This window comes from Chaetodon trifascialis, chromosome 9 (assembly GCF_039877785.1).
Source record: "Chaetodon trifascialis isolate fChaTrf1 chromosome 9, fChaTrf1.hap1, whole genome shotgun sequence".
In the NCBI taxonomy this organism is placed as follows: Eukaryota; Metazoa; Chordata; class Actinopteri; order Chaetodontiformes; family Chaetodontidae; genus Chaetodon; species Chaetodon trifascialis.
The window spans coordinates 6,523,097-6,543,884 of record NC_092064.1 but is presented as its reverse complement, the minus strand read 5'-3'; the positions used below and the strand labels follow the sequence as shown (position 1 = coordinate 6,543,884).

The window sequence follows — 20,788 nt, the reverse complement described above, 5'->3', positions numbered from 1 at the left end:
AGTGTGATTATAATGGAATCAGGAAATCAACTTTAAGTTAGTGGGATGGCAGTATTATGTCCGAAAATGTGTACCTAGTTTCAGCCATTCTGGTAAAAGAACTGCATTTATGTGTCAAGGTGTGTTCACTTTAGACTGAAAGCAAAACAAATTTCAGAGGTGATGCAATTGTAAAAGTAACCAATGAATGCATGCCAGTGGATACAAAATAAAACCTGCTCTAGGAGGTGTAAGCTAAAGCATGTTCACTGAGTTGGAAAAATTACTGTAAGATTGTAACAGTGTAAGTTTGTAAACCTGCTACAAAGGTACAATATAATAAGTTTAGAAATAGTGTTGGTACATGAATGTCACTACTTAGCTACCTGATGTGGCGTTTCAGCAGCCTGTTACCTTGCATGTTGAAGAATGAATTCAGTCAGTCTTCTCGGTCGGAAATCTTCCACCTAGACGCACAAGGAGTCATTTGTATTTTAGCAACAAAGTGCTGTCCATAATTGTGCAAGAAATAAGTAATGCAGAGCTCACAGTTTTGACATCGAGTGGACAAATTCTCGTGTTTAACGTGGTATTATATGTGTCGACATTTAACATTTTAAGGTCACAGACACTGTTATGTGCGTTATGCAGATGTTTTTGGATGTGGATTGTATTGTAAAGGTGATTGGATTAAATGAGGAAACTCTGAATCATACACTGGACCAGTAATTGACAAAAGCGATGTCAGAAGTAATTAAGTGGTTTGGAGAAAACAGAAAACTGCGCTTGAGTTTTCCTCACAAGGAAGTATTAACTTTGTGTGTCTTTTTCTGTTCAGAAACTGCAGAAATTGTCTCATTTGTTATTATTATTAAATTGTTGTTGTTTGCCTATGATAAAATACAATGGTATTATATATTGGCCATATTAAAAGCGAAAGAAATTCAAAATTCATCAGAAATTAAAATAATGACAAAAAATGTTAAGCCAAGCTTGTGGCAAAGAATGGATTAATCAATTAATTGATTGACAGATGATTCAACTGTTTTGATAATTGATTAAGTTAATTTTCATGGAAAAAATGCCAAACATTTTGTGTTTCCACCTTCTAGAATGTGAACAGAGCTTTCCCTTGTCTTGCTTTATAGTAAATTGAATATATTTGGCATGTGGGTTGTTTCATGACATCACTAGAGACTCTTGGAAATTGCGATGGATATTTTTCGCTTTTGTCTAATGGCTAATTGACCAAACAATTAATCAAGCCACAAATAAAATAATCCACAGATTAACTGATCTTGAAAAGAGGCATTAGTCGCAGTCCTAATGTAAAAAGATACTGTGTAATATGGTTTGTGTTGAAGGAATTTAATATGCTAGAGGCTATGATGATTTTAATAACATGTACATGCTGTTTGTTCATTTCAGTTCTGTTTGTTCATTGGTATTTAATTTTACCCTCTCTTTGCAAATCTTTATTACAGCCTCAAATTATGCCTGGTTCCCCGATAATTAAGATGAATTATGAACAGACATTGAGTTTTTATAGTGGATCTCTCTGTTTATAAGGTTAGAACTGAAAAGTTATTTGGCTTACCAGATGAATAGGAATCTATACCTGTCCTGATTGATCAGATCATATGCACAAAAAGTAAAGTAATGAGGTGAACTCGACCCACTGAACTAAACTGACTGTTGTAATGTGAGCTTAAGGTGTAGCTTTGATGACCCATTTGCTTTAATTCTCACTGGATAAAATAGAGTGCAAGAGTACTTAATGAGGCACATTACTGTGGTGGAGCTTGTTAAGAACACTCACCTGGATTTACCCTGTTAACTTATTGTTTGTAATACTAAGTTAATTCAAATCCAAGCCATTTCAAACCTTAATCCACTGCTCATTTAGAGCAGAATATTTTTTTCTGCCTTTACAATGATCTTGACATCATCATAACATATTGGACCATGATAATCTCCTACTTGTATCAACAGAAACTATCTGTTATGCAGTCTTCTTATTGTCAGACCAACCTTAACGCTCCCTGTCAGTTTGGTACATAGTAACATCTTTGGTTAAAAATAACTAAATAAATAAATGTGCTTTTATCCAATACATGATCATTCTTAACAAGATTTCTCTTTCTGTGTGTCTTTTAGGAAAAGGCGTTCCTCAGTGTAACCACACTTAGGACCTAAAAAGGTTCATAAAATGTAAGTATAAAAATGAGCTATGACTATTAGGAGGAAATATTAACTTAGAGTTGAGTCCTCCAGTCAAATGTGAAGGTTACTTTATCTTTCTTCACAGGCATGGTCTAGGTGTTTTGTTAATTTCATTCACCCATTCTCTAAAGCCACTGAGCAACTACATTATACGACACTGTGGTACATTTAACCTCATCCATCTGTCAGATTTGTACACAGGTCCACATCTGCCTCCCCATGCAGAGCTCCATGAAATGAATAAAGCACCACAGCCTATAACAGGATCCCCCTCCAACCCCCACCCTGCCCCCTCCCCTGGCCTTTCACAGGTAAGAAACCCTGCTACTTCACTTCCTGCATTGGCTCTGTTAGAACATGTTGCCCTATCCCACTTTGTTTCTAAAAGAGAAAAGGCTGCCGTGACAGTGTAGTTATGTGCGTAATGAAAAGCAGATGGCACAACAGTACACTCTCTCTGGTAGAAAATGGTTGCAGCAGACATAACCTGTTGTTTGGTACAACTCTCAGCCAAATTGTAGAAAGTCCGACAGCACAGTCATTGTTTTCCATAGCAATTGTTAGAAATAACTACATCTATATTTATCAATGCTAGTATGTCCTTTTCTAGCCTTGCCATCATGATGGCAGCTAACAGTGTAGCTTGCTCACAGATATGTGGTTGATGCTCCACAGTACTCCTTAAAATGAGGGTATAATCAAACACAGAAAGTTTTCTTTCGTGCTGTTCAGGTGCAGTTTGTGTTCCAAACAACACACATCTGCACACTCCTAACTCCATGAACTTAAACATGAGAAGATGCTGATATTCTGAAAAAGCAGAATAATGTGACACAGATATCAGCCTCAGTATCTATGCACTTGTTGACCACTTGCCTGCTGCTCATCCACACCTTCTCACTCCCTATTCCCTCTGCGTCCCACTTTTCTGCTGTTGATGTCACTTCCTGTCTCTTGCAGCCCTCATTCCCCCCTGGGCAGCCCCCTTCTGTCGTGTTTGCCACCCCACCACCTCCACAAATGAACCCAACACCACAGCCCCGACAGGTAGGCCTGCCCACTGCTCACCCACCCCACAGCACAGCTACAGTGGTAGACTTAGCTCCATTCCCGAAAAGAATGACTTCTTCCATTATGTCAGAAACGGCAGTTCTCAGGTTATTAAAACAGTCGTCTAAGCTGCACCTTTCTGGTGCAGGAATTCCCCCCCCCTTCACCACGAGTTTTTGAGTGCATTTTAAATCTAAAATTGGTTGCTAACCCTCGCTTTTGTCAGATAAGTGACAGTCAAACCAGTCAAGGTTGATTATTATCGGATGGGTGAAATAAAACATCATTATTGGGGCAAATATTAATTACATTCTCTAAAATGTGAACATATTTTAGGCTTCATTTTTCATCAAGTAGGAATTAATAAGCAAGTCTGCTCATTAAGAGAGACACTGTGCATTTACATAAGGCACAGCAGCGTAACTTCATTGATAATTTAAACCTCCCGACACGCTGACAGGACCAGTGAGGATCTAATGCTCATGTTCTGTATTTTTCTACACCTCCAAAAGGCAACACGCACTGCAGGTTGTTTGGAGTAAAGCAGCCGTCCTCCTGATAAACCCTGAGTTCCATCAGAGCTGTCTAATGAGATTATTTCAGAAGCTCAAAGTTTCATCCTGTTTACTCTGGAGAGTTTCTCCTCTCTGGTCAAATTTGTAGCTATAGTTTTTAGTTCTGCTGCTTAAATGTTCCATGATATTTGCTGCAGTGACATTACCGCATTCTTTCAAATTACTGAAAGCAGCCTCTCTAATCATCAAGAATAGGTTGTTAAAGTAAACACTCATACATAAGTACAACAGACAATAAAGAAATGACCCGGAAACTTCGTGCTGCTCAACATAATTTTAACAGGGACCAGTGGAGGTGGAGTCAAATCTCCATGTGGGTGCGGTTCTCTAAATCAGAGAACATAATTTGTTCGGGTGGGTGGCGGGTGGATGATTTATGCATGCATGCGGATTCATTTGACGTCACAGGCGATCCTGGCATCACACTCCTCCTCACTGTTCCTATCTGGAGTCTTCCCAATGGAAAACATGGTGCACAGTCTCCCAAATCAATTTGTGAATTTCTTAGAATGGCCGCATGCAAGTTTGCCTTCTTATTTCTCACCAGTTCTGCACCATTTTTACCCGTCAACGTCAACCTGTCTTTCATACTCTGCCTCAATAACGTAGCTTAATTTGCAACACAAAATCACAAATGACTGTAACTGCATCTATTGTAATTTATTAGAGTTTGACCAATAGACCCTTGTTACTTCATTTGATTTGTAACTGTTTTGTAAAAAGTCTTATTTCTAGCTTTTTAAAAATATTCTTTTAGTGCAGTTGTGAAGGTGCTGAACTGGAAGTAGCCGGTCAGTGGAGAGTGAAGCATGGATCTCCTGCTTTTGTCTTTAACCTCTGTCCTGTCTGCCTCTCCTCCTCTAGTTTGCCCCAGGGCCCCGGCCTATACACCAACAGGTACTAACAGCACAACTGACTAACATCCTCACTGACAGCTACACGAATGTCAGACACTCTAGAAATCGAACAATATTTTTAGTGCCTCTATATCATAATTGAGGTGACCATTGTTGCCTTTAGGAAATACATGAAACTATTGGAAGCTCAGAAGAATAAAGGTAGTTTCCCAAATTTGACATGTGTGCCAGTCTTAGTGACACCCAATTAAGAAAGAAGAGGAAAATTATTTTTCATGATGTACCAAAAATTGAAAAATGACAATGAGTGCACAGAATATTAACCACTGGTAATATTGTACATGTTTAATAATGTGTTCAGAACAGATATTTTCTTTTAGTATTGCCCTTTCTTTACAAGTGGGAATATATCTAAGAATGTCCTGTGTAAAGGAATACCTGAGAAGAACCTTTATAAAAATGTTGTGAGAAAGTGATTAGTATGATATTAAAAAACCAAATAATAAACCAAATCAGTCAGTTCCTCATTAAAAAAGATTAAACATCTGTGTGATTAATGCCCATCTTCCAGTTATACCTGTTGAGTTTTAGTCTGCATCTTATTCAATACTAACTAGATCTAGTTTATTCAGATTCACTGTTCTGCCTATTCTCTGCATGCTGCTTGTGAATTCACTGCTTGGCTCAGAAAAGAGGGGGCTTTGCTCTAACTGATTGTGGTGCTCTCTTTTTCCTCAATCCTTCTCTGCCCACCCTCTCCATGCTTCCATTTGATGTGTCTCTGTGTGTCATCTGTGTTTGCACTGCTGAAGGGAAGCTTCAGGTCACTACAGGTAACTTAATTTCCTCTTTCTTCCAGATTTTCCATCCCCTTTTTTTTCCCTCACCCTCTTAAGGAGTGCATATGTGTGTGTCTAATATTTGGCAGTGTTGTGCTGTGTTGGCTTGGTGTCATTTTGCTGGCTATGGCAGTTAGCTCCCAGGCCAGCAGCAGAATGTCAATGAGAAGGCTCTGAATGAACCAGCATTAGCTGCTTTATCTTCTCTGGCAGACAGGGCCAATATGTTTCCAGTTGGAGTCTAGCCATAGATTCATGGACAAACTATGAGCCTAGCTGTTAGGCCGGACAAGCTAGCTCCACTTACACCACGAGATAAAATCATACGAATGAATGGGTGACGGTTCTTATGTCAGAGGTTTCAGAAAGGTACCTTATAATTCCTTTATTTGTCTCTTCTCTCTTGTACCTTTTTCCATCACATTCCTCTTCCAACATTTTCCTGTGGCCTTTCTTCTGCCTTTTTTTTGTCTCCCACTGTCATTTACATTTGTTCTCTGCCCCCTCACCACCTTCGTAATCACTCTTTCTCACCCTCCACACTTCTCCCTTCCACCTGTATCTACTCCCATGCCTCCTCTCCAGCCCTATTACACCAACAGGGCCAGCCTGCCTCCCAGCAGCGGGCCTCGGGGTGTCCCTCCCAGCAGTGGCCCGCGGCCTGTGACGCCCACCCATGTCTACCAGGCAGGCCCTGGCTCCCAAATGATGATGATCCCTGGCCAACAGTTGCCCTTCCCCAGCTCGCCACAGGGACCTGCCTATTTCATACCGGGCCAGGTAGGGGGCACAGGCTGGGGGATTTCAAGTAGAGATGCTGCCAGATTTTCTTCTTATCCAAACCAGATAGCATAGGGACAGCCAACATAACACCCAGGACCCCCACCCCCCCCACACGCAAATACACACCCTTTCATTCCTTGTATCATTTCTCTGATATTGTTGTATTCTTGTTTAAATCAATTCTGCAAACACTGCAGCCACAACATATTTATGGCATTAAGGTGTGTATTGCAAATGTTGTACAGGCCTATGTTTGCACTCATGATTTATATCGCTCTTATGACTGTATCTAATAATATTGTTTGTCTCTCCTCTCCTTCCCTCCTCCTACCCCCCATGCTCCTTCTTCTTTGTTTCCTTAGTACCGGTCAGCAACCTATGTGGCCACACCCCAGCAATACCCAGTCCCAGCAGGCACACCGGGCTTCTACCCAGGCACCAGCCCCGCTGAATATGGTACTTATGGTAAGAGGCTCTACCTGGGGCCTCACCTGAGCCACTCACTCACTCACTCACTCACTCACTCACTCACTCACTCACTCACTCACTCACTCACTCACTCACTCACTCACACACAGACAGACACTTAACAGAATTTTAAACTGACACGGGAGCCATTGCTGATCCAGGAGCCGAAAAACTTAATCAGTTAGAGAGCCAAACAGTTATGAAAGTGAAAAGAAGTAGAAGCCAAACACATGGCACCAAACTGCTGAATGGATCAGTGTGTAAGATTTAGGGGGATCTGTTGGCAGAATATGGCAGAAATGCAATCTCATATTCAGTTGACTGCAGACTGCAACCTCACCAATAGATACTACTAAGCCTACACGCTGGTCCTTTAATGTAACACTAGGAAATTGCCAAGCTAGCAATGGTAGTCAAATAGAAAAATCTGTCAAGCTCATTAGTAGTGGTTACTGATGACTTGCAAATCACATCAGTAAAGGCAGTTATTGAGTCCAACTGTTTCTGCTGTCTTTCTGTATTTTACCTCTAACCTCCACTTTTGTGCAGTTTCTGTAGTCCAAATGTTGTTCAGGTAGTTGTGCCATTCTCAGTTGCCGTGTAAATCTGGGTTTTGTCATCAGCAACCCAATTTTGCCTACAACCGAGCTTTTGTTTGGGAGGCTTCCTGTTTGTTTTGCATTTCTCTTAATATTAATGTCGACCCCTTTAGAAACCCCAGATAAATGAGAGTGCTCTTTAAAAAGTCAGTCCCAAAAGTCTTGTCAGAGCTTCCAGCAGTTGTTGATGTTTTTGGACATTTGTGGTTTAGATGAAAAGAGAAGTTATAGACCAGCAGGTTTAGAGGCAGGAGCAAAACTCATTGATTGCACATACAAGCACAAAATATTCTGGATTTTGCCCTTATTGTGAAAAGACAATTTGCTTCTAAACAGTTTACATGGCTAATGAAAATTCCACCAATCTCCCCACTGAAATCCAGCTGTGCGTACTCCAATGAATGTAATGATTCAATGAATGTAATGATGTTAATAATGACACGACTTTCATTTGTTCAGCCACCTTCTTGAATAGGTCAGCGTTGCAATATTTACACATGCTAATATCCAAGTCTTTTATGTTTAAAAGTAGGCATGTTTCTTTTTCCCACCAGAAATGTGGGCCTTTCTTTTGTGCTTGCATGTAGCCCTAGCCTTGCAGACTGTTGGCAAGGCAACATACAGAGCTGACCGTAAACAGGGAAGAGGCCGTGTGTCGTGGCAAAAAACCTTTGCTATTGCCATTGTCACCATACTTGCTCAGAATCTGCCTCCAGTCATACGCGCGCGCGCACACACACACTCACACACACACACACACACACACACACGAACACACGCACACACACACAACTTTCATGAAATTTGCTCAGAACCAATGAGCAGTGACATCTCTCTTGAAATCAGCAGAGGTGATTTTCTTTCTGTTGACCATAGAGCATATGGCCATAATGAAATGCAGTTTACAGTGTTGTGTTGTCACTGAGTGGCTGTGGCTGCACTCTGGAAAATGTTAAAAGTTGCTGACATTCATAGTCATCGCAGGTTGAGCAAGGCAGGCATTCCTGAAAAATAGCAAAGCATGTCAGCATAAATAACATCTGCATTGAGCATTGCAGATGAATGTTCTGTATAAGAGCATGTTTCTGTAATGCTCTCAGAGAACATAGGTATCATAGTTCACACATGAACATCTGTGTTTTGCATTGTTTATTCATTACAAACATACACTGTTGTCATATTGCCTCACATCTACCACTCACAGTAGCTCTACAGATGTTTGCTGTTGATCATGTATGTTGGCACGCCCTCTAGAGGTGACTGAGCATCAGTACACCACAAGAAGTGATGATTCCCTGAAAACAAACTTGCTGACCCCCCAGTAGCAGGCATCTGAACTATGTGTTGTCTTTGTTTAAACTGTAGCTCATCAGCAATAGAATGCACTGGCCTGAATACAGGACTGTAAAAACACAATTCTTCCTATTAGGCCCATCCATGTCATGCTCTTTGCACACCGCTGGACGTCCTCTGTGCGATGTGCGTGGCACTTGAACAATGCCTCTGCACATTCTGCACCTGTGTATGCATGTTTTCTAAAATACACAAGCAGAAGTAAAAATAATAAGGTAATAAATAAGAGGAGGAAATGTTTAGTACATTTAGAATTTGTTTGTTTATTGGCAATGATTTTTTCCCATTCGAGTGACATTAGAGCCTTCCATCCAGCAGTCACTAACACCGGAAATAGCTTTTTTCCACAGTCTCACTTATTCCAATTTTCCACAGAACTTGTCAAACATGTTGACTGAAGATTATATTGATCTTTTGTTCGCCTTATAAAGCTGATGATTATACAAGCCTCATCTTTAGAAAAACATGAGAATTTGACTTTGCATTAGGTTTAGAGGATGCAATAAGTTTTCGACATTTTAGATTGTATGAAAGAAAATCTTTGACTGGGCCTCTTCTACTGGTGAATAACGTTAATGTGTACATTTTCTGAATTCATTCGTATTCTGCAGCCTGCAGGGGAAGCTTCAGCAAGCCAGATGTGGCTCGCGAGGTGCCAGTTGACGATCACTACTTCAGTGATCTTCAATGTCACTTTATCATTTTAGCTTTACTGTTCTGGAGGAAACCCAAATCCTTACCCTTCCCAACTTTTTTTTTTTTCAGTATTTTGACATAAATTGTAGAAAGCAACCATTAACAACCTATATCAGTTAAACACAGTTAAACAGACAGGCATCACATAAACAGGAAATTCTAACTCCAGATACATGAATCACCTGTGAAATACATTTTGCTTTTTCTCCTTATGACAACACACCAGAGGCATGCAGTGTATCTCATATTATGTGTCTTGGTGTGACTCTGCCAGACTCTGTGCAGATTTAGTCAGTTTCTATCAGTTGTCCAGCTAAGTTACTCTCTTCACAATAGCAGGCTAGTGGTTCCATTAGAGGGCTGTGTTGCTGTTTAGATATTTGTATGACCGTATTTGACAACCCGTGTATTTGTGTTGGAGGGTGTGTATCACATTTGTCATTCTGCAAGTCACATGGCATGTCATGATGTGAGGTTGGCACACTGAGACGTGGCTCTCAAACTCTGGTCTCTTATGGGCTTGACCACTATGCTTTGAAAATGCAGGGGTCTTGAGGCCTGTTTTATGTTTCCAGCATGTCACAGAGTCAAGAAAGCGGCACAGGCATACTGTATATATGGATATGATGAGGCTTTCCAGCTTTAGGACCCACATTGCCCATGATAAATTCTGCTAAGTGCATAGTAACAATCCCAGAATATCATTCCAACGCCCCGCTTCACTCCTCTCACTGGCACAGTCTGTCTCACCACAGTCCTTTTCTAGCAGTCAGGTAGAAACACACTCTCGTACACTGTGCTGACAGAGTTCAGTGACTATTTTTAAGAGTCTGTCCCACAAGCTGAGTGAATTGCTTAACTCTTCCCACATACATGTACATACACACAGCCCACCCAATGTGCAGTAGGTTGTGACATCTTTGCCAACCTGGATCAGATCACAGAGAGGGAGATGGGGGAGTCTTCTGCAAATCAGAGCAACTCTGAATGACACAACTGAGAAGCTACGCTTGCCTGCCAGTACTCTCTAGAGGGGGAGGGAGGGAGGGAGGGAGGGAGGGAGGGAAGGAAGGAGGGAGGAAGGTGGGGAAAAAAAGTGAAAGGCAGGGAGGAATTAGGAAGGTCAGAGGGAGGAGCATAACAGAGACACGCTGGAAGAGGGAGGGCTGAGCATTAAAAGAAGTCATTCTGAGAGGGCACCTGTAGAGAGGACAGGAAGAAGTTAGAGAGGGGGTTTGAAGAAAAACCCCCTCTCCTTTTTGCAGTTTTGCATTCAGCAGACATTCAACATGGGGAACCGTGGGTCCCAAGAGCAGCAGGACTCTGAGGGTAAGTGCTCCCCAGATAGTGTGTCTCTTCGCACCCCCCCCTCCCATTGCTGTCTCAGTCTCTTGCACTTTGTGAGTCATATCTCAAGCCTCTTATTTCTATCGGGACACTGTCCAAGGAAAGTGTCTTTCTGAGTTTCTGGTTTTGAGCATGCTCCTATTCTCCCTCTCTCTGTCTTTCTCCCTCCGTCTGTCTTCCCTCCCTTTCCCTCTCGTGTGCGCTCTTCCCCCAGCCGGTGTGGGGTTTTGACTATATTTAGGCTGTGCTGCTCCTGGGCAACAATGCAGACTCAGTAATGTGAGTTAGACTGAAATGCCTGCAGAGGGGGAGAGAGGCAGAGCAGGAGCTAGCCACCGCCGGGCTGAGAGAGAGGCCTCTTCAATCTGAGGATTTTTTTTCTTTTGCCCCAGTCCTTTGAATGTGGCCTACAGCTGGTTCTGAACTGTAGCTGAGGCCAGTTACAAGGCCAGGTAATATCAGTGAGTGGTTGGATGTCTTGTTGACATTATTGAGCGGGTAGGCTCGGTAGGTTCTTTGAACTTATGGAAACCTTTTTTTTTTCGTAGTCACATTGGCAGCAGCTTTCTTGACCAATTTGTGAATGTTATAAATATCCACGGCCTTGAGAAACAAGGAACACAGATGCAGGGCTGGCCAGGGCGAGAGACTGCTGTGTCATGGTCTGAGGGCCTACCTGTGTGGCCTCCAGATGCCATGTCTGCTTCTGTTAACTTGCATTCAGATACAACATGAACGGAGATTTTGAGATGGCACAAATGCGTACAAGATAGTGGAAATTGATGTCCGTTCAAGTGCGTTCCTGGAACTGTCGTGATTGACAGTTGCATGTTGCAGGTACCTTAAGATATATTCGTCCACTGCAGAGATATTTAGAGGCAGCAATGTGACAGGGGCTGGTGGAAATTAAGCAATTAAAGTTTGTGGTATTTTTTGAAGATGTTAAATCACGATGTTGTTAAATTACCTGATATGTAATTTCAATCATTGGTTACTCAGACTGCATGAAAGCTAGTGTAGACCTGAAATAGCTGGATGATAAATGATACTAGCATAGTTTGTTCAAATCATTTTGACATGGTATGTAATGAAATTATTCAATAAGATGACTGATTTTATTTAATTTTAAATGATCAGTAGTTGTCTTTCAGAGTCCCTGACCTCTTCAAGTATTTTGTATACATTTGTCCATGCACTTATTAATCATAACTTTATTTTTACCCTGTCCATGCCTGATAAAGACTTCCAATACTGACATGCTGCTGTGATAGAGATATTAAAAAATGCAATTTTGCAAGCTTTTTCCTGCAAGGTGTCTCCACAGTGTTCTCAGGAATACTGTCAGAACACTAAAGCCCAAACTTAAACATTGTTTAGTTCTGTTATCTGGTAATTGAACTATAATGAGGTGCATTTCCACAGATTTTAAGTTGTTCTTTCCTGGAGGCATACACATAACACATAACAGGGACTTTTCCAAAAGTGCAGTTACCTCACTGTACTGGCGCGCTAACTGCTGTGGACATAAGATTGCAGTTCAGCAAATCCTAAAGAAATCAAACCTTCATGTTATAGGGGGAGCTTTACGAGCTGCCTCAAAGTAGACTAACAGGCCTTTCAGAACGTTTGCAATATAGGCTGTGATGCTGTTGTGTAAACACTAGCTGTGCAGTTTAGTATATGCTGTGAGTGTGTTCAACAGACTGATGTGTGTGTGTCAAGTTCTAGCTAAAGGATTAAGCCAGTATGTGTTGGTTGACATCCTTCTCTCTGTTTGATTCACAGCAGGGGCCTACTACCCCGCCCAGCCTCAGTTCACCCCCTCGGTGCAGGCGGCACCCGTCATTATGAACCCTGCCCCTCAACAGCAGCAACCACCACCTCAGCCTCCACAGCACATCCCCACCAAACGGGAACGTAAACAGGTACAGTCAGCATACTGCTACAGAAAACATCTCACACTTTGAAATGTCTTATTGGAGAATGGATATCAGGTTCAGGATTTCCATACCCCCTACTTAGGACTTCATTAACAGAGTGAACAACAAGTACACCTGGAGTAGGCCTTTATATTGTTAAACTTTATGTTAATAGAAAAGTAACTCAGGGTTAAAATAACAGTTAACGCAAAATGGAAAATTTCATTACCTGCCCTGTTAGGACAAGATCTGTTTATCAGGTACTTTAATAAGTGACACTATTCCTTTATGTTAATTCAGTCTAAATACATCATATATGTGTTTTCTACTCATGAGAGAGGTCCAGCCCCGAACAGCTATTGTATAATAAACTCAGGCTTCCTCTGATCATTGCAGTTCTATAAACATATACATCTGTGTGTAGTACACCTTGGTGATATTGCAGAGTCGGAGCAGAATCATATTTTTTGCTCTTTAATGATGGAAAAAGGCTTCATCGCTGCTATGTACTGTATGTTTGTGCTGTTTCCTGCAACATGTATGTGAGTATGCGAGGGACTATACATCAAGGTACACAACTGTCACACTCATGTAAACTTGACGGAATGAAGCCAGTGAGGTGCAAAGGAGATCCGTGTAGATAAAGTGTGTTATAAAGTAGGCTTTCTGAATATAGCTGTTGACAACTTACCCTCCAGTTAGTCAAAACTCAGCTGAAGTTTGCCTGTTGACTTATGTAGAACAGCTTCCAAACAGGAAGAAAGCCACCAGTGAATATGTAAAAATGTTCATTATAATATGGTTCTATCCTTTTATTACTCAGTAAACATGCCTCTTTTACCAGATCAGTGAGAGACAACCACAGTTTGTGTGTTGGGAAAAATCTCACCAAGGTAAACAATTGGACTTCCAGATGCACAATATAATAGCTTGGCTTCATGTCCTGTATTTGTTATGCTCTACAAGCTGTTTTGAGCTGTTCATCTGCATTTTTTAAAACTTAATTAGAGCTTTAAACAATAGAAATCTGTCCACTTCTGTTGTGTCAGTTTAAGTTGGCACAATGCTTGACTAGTTAGCTAACCATATGCTATACTGATACACTTCAGCACTGCTTCAGCCAACACGACGGTGTAAGAAATGACAAGATCTTATGCGTTTGACTGCACTCAGATTTGAGACAATAGCTTCAGGAGAGGACTTCTCTCTGGTAGTGCTACTGCATATGTAAAAAATAGCAGTTGTGTAAAGCCTTTTGTGTCTCCAGGGGGAGCTGTGTGAAGTTTGACAAATGTCAGTTGGGTCTGATGACAACAAGTTTCAAAATGGAAAAAAATCTCATGGTGTGGAGATCTCATTCTTGAGGTTTGAGGTGAGCAGCTCGAGGCCACATTAGCTGCTACTGGCATAACGCCTGAATCTCTCACTGAACTGGTTGAGTTGCTTTGTGGGTAATGATATCTACTGCATCAAGTTTTAGCCTGTTTGTTTATTTATTTTAATGTCCATCATGAGTTCAACAATGTTTGCCAGAGTTAGTTGTAGAAATGGAAATGGGGAATGTGGAAACTGAATGTTTTGGGTTGACTTTTCAGTCTTTCAGAGCTATTTGTTAACTCCCTTGCAGTAATATGAACAATTGGTACTGTGTTTTCCACAGTAATCCAGTGACCTGATGGTCTTAAATCAATATAACTAGTGGTGTTCTCTCTTAAGATGATTCTAGAGTCACTCTTGCGTGTGGACATAGAGTTCAGCTCACTGATTGAAACAGATAGTGCTAAACTTGACCTTAACTTGGTGTGCTGTAAGACTAAGCTGCTGTACGACATCTTCCCCGCTCCTACAGTATGTCTAGTGTTTCCTTTGCTCTCTAAGATGGCCCTCGCCTGGTATGTGGTAGCTCCCTGTGAACTGAAGCCCCACTTTGTGCCTCTCATGTAATCATCGTTTTTACATTTGAGACTTCTGTGACGCTGGTCACATCTGAAAAAAATATTTTTAGACTTTTCCAAATTCCTCAGACCGTTGTATCAAGCTAGAACAACAAATATTGTCCTCTGTGCTGTCAAGGTGTTTTTTTATAGTGTTTCACTTTTCACTTTTCAGTTAACCAAAGACTGCAGCCAAAGTGACATATCTCCATGGCCATCTTTATGACTCATATTTGTTTTCTAATGTTTATCTTTAGAAAAATTCAGAGGTGTATTCGCTGAATCATCTGTGCAAAAGTCTTGTTTAAAAACTGATAGCAGCAGGAGAGGCACTAACCTGAGCTATTTGAACACGTTTATCAAGAGGCTGTGTTTGCATGTTTTTTCTGTCAGTGCTCTGTTCATCATCTCTGTGTGCCTTCAAACTAGCTTTGGCTAGCTTGGAGCTTTTGCCACAGTTTGTGTGGGTTTGGGGTTAATTTTTGGCCTGACCGACCAAAGTTTTTTCCTTCCTGGAAGCTCAAACATACCTTTTTTCAGCCTTATATTTAATGTTTTCATCAACTTCATTGCCCTGTAAATATATGCTTAGTCTGAGTTTGATGACAGCAACATGTTTCAAGCAAGTTGGGACAGGAGCAATGAAAGATGTGGAATGCTCCAAAAACACCTGTAATATTCCACAGGTAAACAGGTTCATTGGTAACAGGTGATGGTATCATTTTTATGAAACACGTGATTGTATGAAGGATATCACTACATGGTATCAGGAAAATATTATAAAGCCATTGTCAATAAACACAGTTCATTTACAGTTGAAGGTAATCTGTGTTTATTTACTTTTAGTGTAGTGTCCCAGCTCTTTTGGAATCCCTTTAATTATCAGTATTAACAGGAAAATGCTGTTATTGTGAAATGCTGGAACTCTGTTCTTTTGCCACAAGACTTACATGATGTCCAGTCCCTTGCATTGGGGAACTTGGCTGCTTATCAGAGACTGCGGTTGCCTGGGGTGCACTTTGGCCCATTCCCATGGGCCCCAGCCGTTGCTACAACATGGCTTCAAGGCTCTGTGTGCACTCACTGTCTCTGTCCTATGCATTCACACAAAATGTAAAACTCCCAAAGTAAAACTCTAGATGGCAGACAGTGAGTGGAGGAATTGCAGCACAAATCTGCTGGTGTGAGTGATCTTTGTTCTTCAGCCTTCAGATTGTACATAAAGGCGCAAGCTTGGCATTCTTGGTTTTTTGGAGTGATGCACTTTGAGATATGGTTAAAGGACATGTCAACAGGACACAAGGTTCTAGCGTGGGCTAATCTGTGACCTTGCATTTACAGGACAGTGTACGTCAAACCGCAAGGCTGCCCAAAAGTACACACCTTTTATGTAGTTGAAGAAGTGTGTGTGTGTACTCCCTACATTTTAAAATGAGTGTTTGGGAATTTCTAGCCCATGACAGTCATGTTTTAAATTGCCACAGTTTACCAGATTTTGTCCCTTTTAGTGTCAGGTGACATGCAAAAGTTCAAGCCTTGTGAGTTGCCTTTTTTCCCTACTTTCCCTCTCTCTTGCTCTCCCTCTTGCTGTGTGTCAAAGAGAATATCTCGAGGGGAGGGGGGTGAAGGACATGTCAGCACATAGCTCAGCTCCACGTGGCCACCGGTCTCCTCCCCCTTCTGAGCCGGAAGGGCTAACCAACCAGCCTTCCTCTGCTGCTGTGGCACCCCCCCGCCTCCTCCTCCTCCTGTGCTGGTTTCCTCTGCTCTCAGGAGGGGTGAGCCTGAAAAAAATCTGAGGAGTGACTTGTGTGTGCAGGATGACCGAGCAGACAGAGAGAATGAGGAAAAGGGGGAGTTTCTCCTGCTAGCCCCAGCTCATTTGATAAGGATACTTTTTTTTCCCTGCAAACCCTCCCATTCCCCCCTACCCTGCCCCTCCGGCCCCTTTAACTGTCTGTTAGTCTCTGTGGGCAGGCTTCTGCATTCCAATACCATAGCTTTACAAGGCCAGTCGCTTTATCCTTTTTTTCCCTCCCCTGTTCTGCTCAGCGTATGAGAGAGGGAGGGAGGGAGAGAGAGAGAGAGTCAAGTTGCTAGCTAGCTTACTGACAGTCAGACCCAGCCCTGCTCTGTCCTGTTCTGCCGGCGTGTAGCTCTCTAACACAGCCTGGATGTGTGTGAATTGAGGTGAGGTAAAACTACACTGGCTACGTCCACCCACCATCCTCCTTTGTGGGGTTTAAAGTCCAACCCCAGAGTCTGCTGGAACGGCTACTCCAGCCCCAGGATGAGAGAGGCCCGCTAGAGTTAGTAATCCTCTGGGAGAGGAGTTGCTGACGGACTGAACCAGGTAAAGGTCAGTAGCAACAAGCAAATATTGCTGTTCTTAAAACCAAAAGTAGGCTTGAGCGTAGCAGTATTGCAGCAGCTCACTGTTAACTTTTACAGTTTAATCCTTGTCCATTGACTGTGCGTCACTTTATTTAGCAGCGTTGTGGCTCACACCAGTTTCATGACAGCTCTGACTTCTTGAGCAGCTATGTAGTGTCTGCGTGAGAGAAAAAGAGGGCTGGATAGAAGGCATGTGTTTGTAATGTATGGGCACTCCTTGTGAGTGAGCGATCAGATTTTGACTCTGTTTTTGCCTCCCAGAAAAGTTCATGTTGTCTGCGTTCATGAGAGGCAGACATTTTCACAACAACTTAAACCAGCAGTGGAATTTGTTTGACAGTTTGCCTTAAAGTTGATTGACTTGATTTTTGCTCAGTCAGACAGCTGTACTGGTGTGTAACAAGCTGAAGCACATTCAGTTGTATAGCAGAGGAATTTGCATGGCGGTTAGTTTTTGGATTTGGTGTGCCTCAGTGTTCACAATGTGAGAAATGTAGCTTTCATTGAGTCAGAGGCAGCGAGTCATTGACCAGGACTGTGCTTTTGCACGCAGCACTGACGCTACAGAGGTTGAAATTTTTGTAGCACAGGCCACAAGATTGTAGCAAAATTATAGTAGAGTGTAAAATGTCTGTTAGCATCTATAAAGCACCACAAGTAGTGCAGTTCAACACAGGACAGGCATGTGACATTGATTCACCATCGTTTACTCATAATTGCAGATTGCAGGGACATAACAGACCTAGCATTAAGTGTCAAATGAGCAGTACACGTTATGTCATCATACATAGAATATCATTAATATTAAATTCATACAGTGTCAATCTATAAAGTGTTTTTGTTCTCGTATTAGTGATTTACACAAACAATTATCGGAAGTAGTGTAACTAAAATCCAAAAGATTTCCTTCTTCATCAACTGAATAGTTATTAATTATTAATAATAAATTTGATAGGAACAATAGTTATTATTTAAGGGTCATCTCCCCAAATCTATTCTGGAGCCTCACTGTAGTAGCAACAGAACAAAAGCTGCTGTTCCTCATCAAAAGTTTGCCAAAATCCTTTTTCCAGTTTTGTTGGTTTCTTATCACGATATGTAATCCTTATTTCAAGCTAACATTAAGTGAAGCGACTGTCCTGAGAGTAAGTTAAGCTAACGTATCCCAGGTAAAGAAAGAGAAATTAATATTTTATTAAAGTTGTATGTTAGTAAGATGCTGGCAATCATATCCATCAATCGTCATCAATCCTTTTCTTCATTTCTATGAGATTAGAGCTAAATTTGTATGGTCATCTCTCTTGTATAACCATGTGGCCTTAAGTAATTTATTTTATTTTAGATCCATCGATTCTATTGGATTTTCTATCTATCTAGCTATTGATCGACAGCAGCTGGATAGCTCAGTTAACACAACCGGGTTTTGAATCCTGGTCAGGGCACAGGGTATCCAGGGAGGATGCCTGCCTGCCTCAGTATGAGTGAATCCGCAATTACATTGCTCGGATCAACAAGGTCCACCCAGGGCGCCCTGAGATAAGTAGCAGAAAACCTGGAACTCTTGGAATGCTACCAGACAAGTAACCCTAGAGAGAGGGGGGTACATGGAGAGGATGTGGGAAAACTGGATCGAAACCCATCATCTAGACTAACAATGAAACAACTGCTACCTCAGTGTTCCAATCTCTGCGAATGGCATTTGCTATCACAACTAGAGATTGATGAGGTACAACACCAATGCTATGGTATGGTACAGAGGACATGATTTGCACAATAGACTACAACTTCTAAGTGATGCACCATTGATTTGCCTCACACACAAACCCTCACCTCATATAACCAATGGGCTCTGACTACAGCCACACTGAGACGATTTCATTTTAAATCAGTGTTTTAAAAAAAGATCAATCTCCATCCAGACAAGCTGTTTAGCACAGTTTTAGACTGTTACACACACTCACACACACATGCATTGCAAAGCTGTATCACAGGCTACTGCTGCAGCAGATATATTCATAGATTGATTTTACACTGCACAGCCCTGTAAACACATAAAGGGATGACCACTGTAGGCATTGCATAATGGGAAGGCCTCTCTTCCCTCACATCATATCATGTGTGTTCTGACAGTCGATCTCTTCGCTCTGCTCCATAGATCAGAATAAGAGACCCTAACCAAGGAGGTCGAGACATTACAGAGGAGATTATGTCAGGGGGCCGCAGTGGCTCCACCCCAACCCCACCACAGGTGAGCTACAACATCAAGAACCTGACCAAACACAGTCAGCACAGCAGACACACAAGCACACTGTTACAGTTTGATTTTTAGGCACCTGTTCAATTCTCTCGGGCAAATTGGATATTTGAAGTTAAGTGAAATGACATAAAAGACATAAAACAGATCAGTTATCAGATGAGTGCATGTGAAGTGAGCATCGGTGATGGATTGTTTAGTGGAAATTTGAAACCCATTGGTTGTTACCATAGACTGAATATACAGTCACTTTATATTTAATATACCCTAGAAAGTGTTTCTACAGTCCATGGTTGTTACGTGGGGTCCATAAATAGAAATATCTCATCTATAAATAGTCTTGTAACTTTCAGCCTTGTCTATTATGACATGTAAAATACATTTGAAACAAGAATTTACGTGCCTGCGCTTTCCATATGTTACTACTTTATGAGGAATGCTGCAGATTGCCAGCCCTCATAAATGTGTTACACTACAACCTGCCAAAGTCAAACTGATGTGTGGCTAATGGGAAACCTGTTTTTTTTTTCTTCTTCTTCTTCTTCTTCTTCTTCCTCAAATCATGTGAAAAAATGAGTTTTGTCCTCACCACTTAGGTCTTACCTAACTTTTTGGTGTGTGTATATCTCCCAACAGACAGCAATATCTGGAACAGAAAGTACAGCAGTGGCCCAGGCCAACGGTGAGAGCGTCACAGCTGCTGCTGCACCAGCAGTGGTTAGACCAGGTGAGTGCCACATGCACAGAACCAGTCACACAAACATACAAGCACAGTCTCCTAATTGTCATCCTGATATTGTTCATTTGCCTATTTTGTTGCACACATACTCCAAGCTGACTACAGAATAAATATGTTCCTGTTTGTCCATTTGCATTTTCAGAATCACCATTTGTTTTTTTTAGTGGGTCTTAAATTCAACTTGAGCAGCAGTACTCTCAAGGCTTTTTATCTTTATCTATCGCATGATGCTTAGATGTTCCCAGCTAATGGTTTCCTCTGCTGTTTTACTGAGTTATGGAGCTGTAAGCTAAGAAAGGTTGGTGTTGACCTCATTGCTATGTATGACCTCATGTTTCATGAATGATCTTACTTACTATAGTAACCGGTCAACAGGGAAATAAACCTGTTAAAAACACGCCAGTGTTTTGTGAGCCTACATGCTGCAACAGTTCAACTGTGTGGATACAAGGGCATTACGTTATTTCAGCCTCCAGGAATTGGACCAAGTAATATCAGACAGCAGCCTCTGGATAATAAGAGACTCATGAGTTCTACGTAGATAATATCAAGTACACCCTCAGGACCTATTGGCTATCATCGGATGACGATTTAGTTGCCAGTGGACATTTAGATAACAGATATCTGGGTTAAGACTTCCTCTTCCATGGGCCAGTCATTGTTTACAGTCCGATTAGCAACTTGTTTTAGGTCTGACTGTGTTTTGGCTAATCTCTGTGAGCAGATATCTTCATATGAATGCAGAAATTGTTTTTAAAATCAGATCAGATGATAGTCAA

General features: G+C 41.6%; 1 protein-coding gene across 4 annotated transcripts in view; it reads left to right on the top strand.

Annotated features, from left to right (window-relative positions):
* The window catches only part of LOC139336076 (eukaryotic translation initiation factor 4 gamma 1-like), a 39,651-nt gene that overhangs the window by 4,219 nt on the left and 14,644 nt on the right, over positions 1-20,788 (top strand). The window contains exons 2-11 of one of the 4 annotated variants that reach the window (XM_070969952.1): positions 2,137-2,190; positions 2,392-2,513; positions 3,163-3,249; positions 4,692-4,724; positions 5,497-5,517; positions 6,109-6,303; positions 6,669-6,762; positions 12,555-12,694; positions 19,172-19,264; positions 19,907-19,997. In XM_070969952.1, coding sequence (XP_070826053.1) covers positions 2,439-2,513; positions 3,163-3,249; positions 4,692-4,724; positions 5,497-5,517; positions 6,109-6,303; positions 6,669-6,762; positions 12,555-12,694; positions 19,172-19,264; positions 19,907-19,997 — 829 coding nt within the window. In that variant the 5' untranslated portion in view covers positions 2,137-2,190; positions 2,392-2,438. Of the gene's footprint in view, positions 1-2,136; positions 2,191-2,391; positions 2,514-3,162; positions 3,250-4,691; positions 4,725-5,496; positions 5,518-6,108; positions 6,304-6,668; positions 6,772-12,554; positions 12,695-19,171; positions 19,265-19,906; positions 19,998-20,788 lie in introns of all 4 variants that reach the window. The other 3 variants (XM_070969951.1, XM_070969953.1, XM_070969954.1) reach the window with 3 other exon arrangements.